This window comes from Entelurus aequoreus, linkage group LG05 (assembly GCF_033978785.1).
Source record: "Entelurus aequoreus isolate RoL-2023_Sb linkage group LG05, RoL_Eaeq_v1.1, whole genome shotgun sequence".
Taxonomy (NCBI): Eukaryota; Metazoa; Chordata; class Actinopteri; order Syngnathiformes; family Syngnathidae; genus Entelurus; species Entelurus aequoreus.
Window position 1 is genome coordinate 12,376,410 of NC_084735.1, and position 10,000 is coordinate 12,386,409.

General features: G+C 37.1%; 1 protein-coding gene across 1 annotated transcript in view; it reads left to right on the forward strand.

The window, feature by feature from the left end:
• Positions 1-1,243: 1,243 nt before the first annotated feature.
• LOC133649607 (discoidin domain-containing receptor 2-like) overlaps positions 1,244-10,000 on the forward strand; it is a 62,580-nt gene continuing 53,823 nt past the window's right edge. Inside the window, exons 1-2 of the mRNA XM_062046227.1 lie at positions 1,244-1,349; positions 1,563-1,661. Of these exons, the coding sequence (XP_061902211.1) occupies positions 1,592-1,661 (70 nt within the window). The 5' untranslated portion in view covers positions 1,244-1,349; positions 1,563-1,591. The remainder of the gene's footprint in view (positions 1,350-1,562; positions 1,662-10,000) is intronic.

The following is a 10,000-nucleotide window of genomic DNA, read 5'->3' on the forward strand; positions in this document are numbered from 1 at the left end:
ACTTGTGTACTACACTCAGGAGTAATACTTGTGTACTACACCCAGGAGCAATACTTGTGTACTATACTCAGGAGTAATACTTGTGTACTATACTTAGGAGTAATACTTGTGTACTACACTCAGGAGTATTATGTTTGTACTATACTCAGGAGTAATACTTGTGTACTACACTCAGGAGTAATACTTGTGTACTACACTCAGGAGCAATACTTGTGTACTATACTCAGGAGCAATACTTGTGTACTATACTCAGGAGTAATGCTTGTGTACTACACTCAGGAGCAATACTTGTGTACTACACTTAGGAGTAATACTTCCAGTGAGTAACATGAAGTTAGTTGACATGATTCCAAAGGACTAGGAAACTTAGTTCAGTCTTGTGTGGCGGCCATGATTGAAACATCTGCACATCAGATGGAATTCTCTTTGCTTCTTCCTCTAAACCCCCTCTCTCTCTTTCGCTCTCTCTTTCTCTCTCTCTCTCCCCCCCCCCCACTCTCTCCCCACTCTCTCCCCTCTCTCTCTCTCTCTTTCTCTCTCTCCCCCTCCCCACTCCCTCTCTCTCCCCACTCTCTCTCTCTCTCTCTCTCTCTCTCTCTCTCTCTTTTTCTCTCTCCCCACTCTTTCTCTCTCTCCCCACTCTCTCTCTCTCTCTTTCTCTCTCTCCCCACTCACTCTCTCTCTCTTTCTCTCTCTCCCCACTCTCTCTCTCTCTTTCTCTCTCTCCCCACTCTTTCTCTCTCTCCCCACTCTCTCTCTCTCTCTTTATCTCTCTCCCCACTCTCTCTCTCTCTTTTTCTCTCTCCCCACTCTCTCTCTCTCTCTTTTTCTGTATCCCCACTCTCTCTCTCTCTCTTTCTCTCTCTCCCCACTCTCTCTCTCGCTTTCTCTCTTTTTCTCTCTCCCCACTCTCTCTTTTTCTGTATCCCCACTCTCTCTCTCTCTTTCTCTCTCTCCCCACTCTCTCTCTCTCTTTTTCTCTCTCCCCACTCTCTCTCTCTCTCTTTTTCTGTATCCCCACTCTCTCTCTCTCTCTTTCTCTCTCTCCCCACTCTCTCTCTCGCTTTCTCTCTTTTTCTCTCTCCCCACTCTCTCTTTTTCTGTATCCCCACTCTCTCTCTCTCTCTTTCTCTCTCTCCCCACTCTCTCTCTCTCCGTCCTCTCTCTCTCTCTCTCTCTCTCCCTCTCTCCCCTCTCTCTCTCTGCGCCCTCTCTCACCTCTCTCTCTCCCTCTCTCCGCCCCCTCTCCCCCCCTCCCTCCCCCTCCTCCTCTACTTTCCACGGGCGGAGTGGAGTGTGTCTAGTGTGCTGTGGAATATTAGCAGACGGGAGCGAGCATCACGCACAACGTGAGTACTCTTCATGTTCTCCACTTGCGAGAAAGTTCAGAGTAAATAGTTTGGTCCGCGACACGATGGCGGAGGCCACGTGACAGACAGCAGCTGTGTCACGTCCTTACCTTCTTCGTGTCTTCAGCGTGGGCTCTGTGCCATTAGACTTTTATTTTGAAAGGTTGCAGTCAGACGACAAGAAGGTCCTGATGAAACTTCACATTCTTGCAGGTTGATGTGGGCGTGTCGCCGGAGAAGTCATGGGGCGTGGCCAGGTACACTTCCTGTTTGTCCTGTGGGCCGCCGCCGCGCACGCTCAAGTTAACCCAGGTATATACAGGTGTACTTACACTACTAGTTAACCCAGGTATATACAGGTGTACTTACACTACTAGTTAATACAGGTGTACTTACACTACTAGTTAACACAGGTATATACAGGTGTACTTACACTACTAGTTAACACAGGTGTACTTACACTACTAGTTAACACATGTATATACAGGTGTACTTACACTACTAGTTAACACAGGTGTACTTACACTACTAGTTAACACAGGTATATACAGGTGTACTTACACTACTAGTTAACACAGGTGTACTTACACTACTAGTTAACCCAGGTATATACAGGTGTACTTACAGTACTAGTTAACCTAGGTATATACAGGTGTGAAGTCCTTCGTCGCTCCGTCGATCGCTGGAACGCAGGTGAGCACGGGTGTTGATGAGCAGATGAGGGCTGGCTGGCGTAGGTGGATAGCTAATGTTTTTAGCATAGCTCTGACGAGGTCCCGTAGCTAAGTTAGCTTCAATGGCGTCGTTAGCAACAGCATTGCTAGGCTTCGACAGGCGGCACAGCATTAACCGTGTAGTTACATGTCCAGGGTTTGGTTCTGTGTCTCCTGATATTAGCTCCGTAGCTAAAGTGCTTCGTCTATGTATTGTCGTGGAGATAAAAGTCACTGTGAATGTCCATTTCGCGTTCTGGACTCTCATGTTCAAGAGGATATAGTATCCCAGGTGGTTTGAAATACAAATCCGTGATCCACAATAGAAAAAGGAGAGAGTGTGGAATCCAATGAGCCAGCTTGTACCTAAGTTACGGTCAGAGCGAATAAAGATGCGTCCTGCACTGCACTCTAGTCCTTCACTCTCACGTTCCTCATCCACAAATCTTTCATCCTGGCTCAAATTAATGGGGTAATCGTCGCTTCCTCGGTCCGAATCGCTCTCGCTGCTGGTGTAAACAATGTGGAAATGTGAGGAGCCTTTCAACCTGTGACGTCACGCTACTTCCGCTACAGGCAAGGCTTTTTTTTATAAGCGACCAAAAGTTGCGAACTTTATCGTCGATGTTCTCTACTAAATCCTTTCAGCAAAAATATGGCGATATCGCAAAATGATCAAGTATGACACATAGAATGGATCTGCTATCCCCGTTTAAATAAAAAAAATATCATTTCAGTAGGCCTTTAACCCAGGTATACACAGGTGTACTTACAGTACTAGTTAACCCAGGTATACACAGGTGTACTTACAGTACCAGTTAACCCAGGTATACACAGGTGTACTTACAGTACTAGTTAACCCAGGTATATACAGGTGTACTTACAGTACCAGTTAACCCAGGTATACACAGGTGTACTTACAGTACTAGTTAACCCAGGTATACACAGGTGTACTTACAGTACTAGTTAACCCAGGTATACACAGGTGTACTTACAGTACTAGTTAACCCAGGTATACACAGGTGTACTTACAGTACCAGTTAACCCAGGTATACACAGGTGTACTTACAGTACTAGTTAACCCAGGTATATACAGGTGTACTTACAGTACCAGTTAACCCAGGTATACACAGGTGTACTTACAGTACTAGTTAACCCAGGTATACACAGGTGTACTTACAGTACTAGTTAACCCAGGTATACACAGGTGTACTTACAGTACTAGTTAACCCAGGTATACACAGGTGTACTTACAGTACCAGTTAACCCAGGTATACACAGGTGTACTTACAGTACTAGTTAACCCAGGTATATACAGGTGTACTTACAGTACTAGTTAACCCAGGTATACACAGGTGTACTTACAGTACTAGTTAACCCAGGTATACACAGGTGTACTTACAGTACCAGTTAACCCAGGTATACACAGGTGTACTTACAGTACTAGTTAACCCAGGTATATACAGGTGTACTTACAGTACCAGTTAACCCAGGTATACACAGGTGTACTTACAGTACTAGTTAACCCAGGTATACACAGGTGTACTTACAGTACTAGTTAACCCAGGTATACACAGGTGTACTTACAGTACTAGTTAACCCAGGTATACACAGGTGTACTTACAGTACCAGTTAACCCAGGTATACACAGGTGTACTTACAGTACTAGTTAACCCAGGTATATACAGGTGTACTTACAGTACTAGTTAACCCAGGTATACACAGGTGTACTTACAGTACTAGTTAACCCAGGTATACACAGGTGTACTTACAGTACTAGTTAACCCAGGTATATACAGGTGTACTTACAGTACCAGTTAACCCAGGTATATACAGGTGTACTTACAGTACTAGTTAACCCAGGTATACACAGGTGTACTTACAGTACTAGTTAACACAGGTGTACTTACAGTACCAGTTAACCCAGGTATATACAGGTATACTTACAGTACCAGTTAACTTAGGTATATACAGGTGTACTTACAGTACTAGTTAACACAGGTGTACTTACAGTACTAGTTAACCCAGGTACTTACAGTACTAGTTAACCCATGTATACACAGATGTACTTACAGTACCAGTTAACACAGATATATACAGGTGTACTTACAGTACCAGTTAACTTAGGTATATACAGGTGTACTTACAGTACTAGTTAACACAGGTGTACTTACAGTACTAGTTAACCCAGGTACTTACAGTACTAGTTAACCCATGTATACACAGATGTACTTACAGTACTAGTTAACACAGGTGTACTTACAGTACCAGTTAACCCAGGTATATACAGGTGTACTTACAGTACTAGTTAACACAGGTATACACAGATGTACTTACAGTACCAGTTAACACAGGTGTACTTACAGTACCAGTTAACCCAGGTATATACAGGTGTACTTACAGTACTAGTTAACACAGGTGTACTTACAGTACCAGTTAACCCAGGTATATACAGGTGTACTTACAGTACCAGTTAACCCAGGTATATACAGATGTACTTACAGTACTAGTTAACACAGGTGTACTTACAGTACCAGTTAACCCAGGTATATACAGGTGTACTTACAGTACTAGTTAACACAGGTGTACTTACAGTACCAGTTAACCCAGGTATATACAGGTGTACTTACAGTACCAGTTAACCCAGGTATATACAGATGTACTTACAGTACTAGTTAACACAGGTGTACTTACAGTACCAGTTAACCCAGGTATATACAGATGTACTTACAGTACTAGTTAACCCAGGTATACACAGATGTACTTACAGTACCAGTTAACCCAGGTATATACAGGTGTACTTACAGTACCAGTTAACTTAGGTATATACAGGTGTACTTACAGTACTAGTTAGAACAGGTGTACTTACAGTACCAGTTAACCCAGGTATATACAGGTGTACTTACAGTACCGGTTAACTTAGGTATATACAGGTGTACTTACAGTACCAGTTAACCCAGGTATATACAGGTGTACTTACAGTACCGGTTAACTTAGGTATATACAGGTGTACTTACAGTACCAGTTAACCCAGGTATACACAGGTGTACTTACAGTACTAGTTAACACAGGTGTACTTACAGTACCAGTTAACCCAGGTATATACAGGTATACTTACAGTACCAGTTAACTTAGGTATATACAGGTGTACTTACAGTACTAGTTAACACAGGTGTACTTACAGTACTAGTTAACCCAGGTACTTACAGTACTAGTTAACCCATGTATACACAGATGTACTTACAGTACCAGTTAACACAGATATATACAGGTGTACTTACAGTACCAGTTAACTTAGGTATATGCAGGTGTACTTACAGTACTAGTTAACACAGGTGTACTTACAGTACTAGTTAACCCAGGTACTTACAGTACTAGTTAACCCATGTATACACAGATGTACTTACAGTACTAGTTAACACAGGTGTACTTACAGTACCAGTTAACCCAGGTATATACCGGTGTACTTACAGTACTAGTTAACACAGGTGTACTTACAGTACTAGTTATCCCAGGTATACACAGGTGTACTTACAGTACTAGTTAACACAGGTGTACTTACAGTACAAGTTAACCCAGGTATACACAGGTGTACTTACAGTACTAGTTAACCCAGGTATATACAGGTGTACTTACAGTACTAGTTAACCCAGGTATACACAGAGGTACTTACAGTACCAGTTAACACAGGTGTACTTACAGTACCAGTTAACCCAGGTATATACAGGTGTACTTACAGTACTAGTTAACACAGGTGTACTTACAGTACCAGTTAACCCAGGTATATACAGGTGTACTTACAGTACCAGTTAACCCAGGTATATACAGATGTACTTACAGTACTAGTTAACACAGGTGTACTTACAGTACCAGTTAACCCAGGTATATACAGATGTACTTACAGTACTAGTTAACCCAGGTATACACAGATGTACTTACAGTACCAGTTAACCCAGGTATATACAGGTGTACTTACAGTACCAGTTAACTTAGGTATATACAGGTGTACTTACAGTACTAGTTAGAACAGGTGTACTTACAGTACCAGTTAACCCAGGTATATACAGGTGTACTTACAGTACCGGTTAACTTAGGTATATACAGGTGTACTTACAGTACCAGTTAACCCAGGTATATACAGGTGTACTTACAGTACCAGTTAACCCAGGTATACACAGGTGTACTTACAGTACTAGTTAACCCAGGTATATACAGGTGTACTTACAGTACTAGTTAACCCAGGTATATACAGGTGTACTTACAGTACCAGTTAACCCAGGTATATACAGGTGTACTTACAGTACTAGTTAACCCAGGTATACACAGGTGTACTTACAGTACTAGTTAACACAGGTGTACTTACAGTACCAGTTAACCCAGGTATATACAGATGTACTTACAGTACTAGTTAACCCAGGTATACACAGATGTACTTACAGTACCAGTTAACCCAGGTATATACAGGTGTACTTACAGTACCAGTTAACTTAGGTATATACAGGTGTACTTACAGTACTAGTTAGAACAGGTGTACTTACAGTACCAGTTAACCCAGGTATATACAGGTGTACTTACAGTACCGGTTAACTTAGGTATATACAGGTGTACTTACAGTACCAGTTAACCCAGGTATATACAGGTGTACTTACAGTACCAGTTAACCCAGGTATACACAGGTGTACTTACAGTACTAGTTAACCCAGGTATATACAGGTGTACTTACAGTACTAGTTAACCCAGGTATATACAGGTGTACTTACAGTACCAGTTAACCCAGGTATATACAGGTGTACTTACAGTACTAGTTAACCCAGGTATATACAGGTGTACTTACAGTACTAGTTAACCCAGGTATATAATATTTATAATAATTTACATCATTTTTAGTTTCTTTATTTAACATGATCTGTCAGCCACTTAGACCAATCATATAGTAGATGTGGATGATCTATATCTGCTGTACACATTTACTTTACAAAAGAAAAGTGTTGTATTCTTTTATTGCCTTATTTTGTATTTGACTTTATTAATATTTGTAATAATTTTAGTTTTTTGTTTGTTATTTTTAACATGTGCTATCCAACCACTCAGACCAATCATATAGTAGATGTAGATGATCTATATCTCTGCCTTTAGAAAAAAAAAAGGTGTTGGATTATTATCTTGCCTTATTTTGTATTTGACTTTATTAATATTTGTAATCATTTACATCATTTTTTTGTTTGTTTTTAGTTTATTTCTTTAACCTGTTGTGCCAGACCAATCATAGAGTAGATGTAGATGATCTATATCTGCTGTAACTCATTTACTTTAGAAAAAAAAAAAGATTTGGATTCTTTTATTGCCTTATTTTGTATTTGACTTTATTAATATTTGTAATCATAAACTTTTTTTTTTCTTTTTTTGTTTCCAACATGATCTGTCCAGCCACTCAGACCAATCATATAGTAGATGTAGATGATCTATATCTGTGCCTTTAGAGAAGAAAAAAAGGTGTTGGATTATTTTCTTGCCTTATTTTGTATTTGACTTTATTAATATTTGTAATCATTTACATCATTTTTTTTTATAGTTTTTAGTTTATTTTTTTAACCTGTTGTGCCACTCAGACCAATCATATAGTAGATGTAGATGATCTATATCTGCTGTACACATTTACTTTAGAAAATAGAAGTGTTGGATTATTTTATTTCCTTATTTTGTATTTGACTTTATTAATATTTTATTAATTTACATCATTTATTGTTTGTTTGTTTTTAGTTTGTTATATTTAACATGTGCTGTTGTGCCACTCAGACCAATCATATAGTAGATGTAGATGATCTATATATGTGCCTTTAGGAAAGGGAAGTGTTGGATTATTTTCTTGTCTTATTTTGTATATGACTTTATTAATATTTGTAATTATTTACATCATTTTTTTTAGATTTTAGTTTCTTTTTTTAACCTGTTGTGCCACTCAGACCAATCATATAGTAGATGTAGATGATCTATATCTGCTGTAACACATTTACTTTAGAAAAAAAAGGTTTTGGATTCTTTTATTGCCTTATTTTGTATTGGACTTTATTAATATTTGTAATCATTTACTTTTTTTTTTCTTTTTTTGTTTCCAACATGATCTGTCCAGCCACTCAGACCAATCATATAGTAGATGTAGATGATCTATATCTGTGCCTTTAGAGAGAAAAAAAAAGGTGTTGGATTATTTTCTTGTTTTATTTTGTATTTGACTTTATTAATATTTGTAATAATTAACGTCTTTTTTTTTTTTTAGTTTTTAGTTTCTTTTTTTAACATGATCTGTCCAGCCACTCAGACCAATCATATAGTTGATGTAGATGATCTAAATCTGTGCCTTTAGCAAAGAGAAGTGTTGGATTATTTTCTTGCTATATTTTGTATTTGACTTTATTAATATTTGTAATCATTTACATCTTTTTTTTATTTTTTTATTTGTCCTTTCCAGCCATTTGGAAACATCATATTTATGATGTGGATGATCTATATCTGCGGTATACATTTACTTTAGAAAAAAAAAAAGGTGTTGGATTATTTTCTTGCCTTATTTTGTATTTGACTTTATTAATATTTGTAATCATTTACATCATTTTTTTTTATAGTTTTTAGTTTATTTTTTTAACCTGTTGTGCCACTCAAACCAATCATATAGTAGATGTAGATGATCTATATCTGCTGTACACATTTACTTTACAAAATAGAAGTGTTGGATTATTTTATTTCCTTATTTTGTATTTGACTTTATTAATATTTTACTAATTTACATCATTTATTGTTTGTTTGTTTTTAGTTTGTTATATTTAACATGTGCTGTTGTGCCACTCAGACCAATCATATAGTAGATGTAGATGATCTATATATGTGCCTTTAGGAAAGGGAAGTGTTGGATTATTTTCTTGTCTTATTTTGTATATGACTTTATTAATATTTGTAATTATTTACATCATTTTTTTTAGATTTTAGTTTCTTTTTTTAACCTGTTGTGCCACTCAGACCAATCATAGAGTAGATGTAGATGATCTATATCTGCTGTACACATTTACTTTAGAAAAAAAAAGTTTTGGATTCTTTTATTGCCTTATTTTGTATTGGACTTTATTAATATTTGTAATCATTTACTTTTTTTTTTCTTTTTTTGTTTCCAACATGATCTGTCCAGCCACTCAGACCAATCATATAGTAGATGTAGATGATCTATATCTGTGCCTTTAGAGAGAGAAAAAAAAGGTGTTGGATTATTTTCTTGTTTTATTTTGTATTTGACTTTATTAATATTTGTAATAATTAACGTCTTTTTTATTTTTTAGTTTTTAGTTTCTTTTTTTAACATGATCTGTCCAGCCACTCAGACCAATCATATAGTTGATGTAGATGATCTAAATCTGTGCCTTTAGCAAAGAGAAGTGTTGGATTATTTTCTTGCTATATTTTGTATTTGACTTTATTAATATTTGTAATCATTTACATCTTTTTTTTATTTTTTTATTTGTCCTTTCCAGCCATTTGGAAACATCATATTTATGATGTGGATGATCTATATCTGCTGTATACATTTACTTTAGGAAAAAAAAAAGGTGTTGGATTATTTTCTTGCCTTATTTTGTATTTGACTTTATTAATATTTGTAATCATTTACATCATTTTTTTTAATAGTTTTTAGTTTATTTTTTTAACCTGTTGTGCCACTCAAACCAATCATATAGTAGATGTAGATGATCTATATCTGCTGTACACATTTACTTTACAAAATAGAAGTGTTGGATTATTTTATTTCCTTATTTTGTATTTGACTTTATTAATATTTTACTAATTTACATCATTTATTGTTTGTTTGTTTTTAGTTTGTTATATTTAACATGTGCTGTTGTGCCACTCAGACCAATCATATAGTAGATGTAGATGATCTATATATGTGCC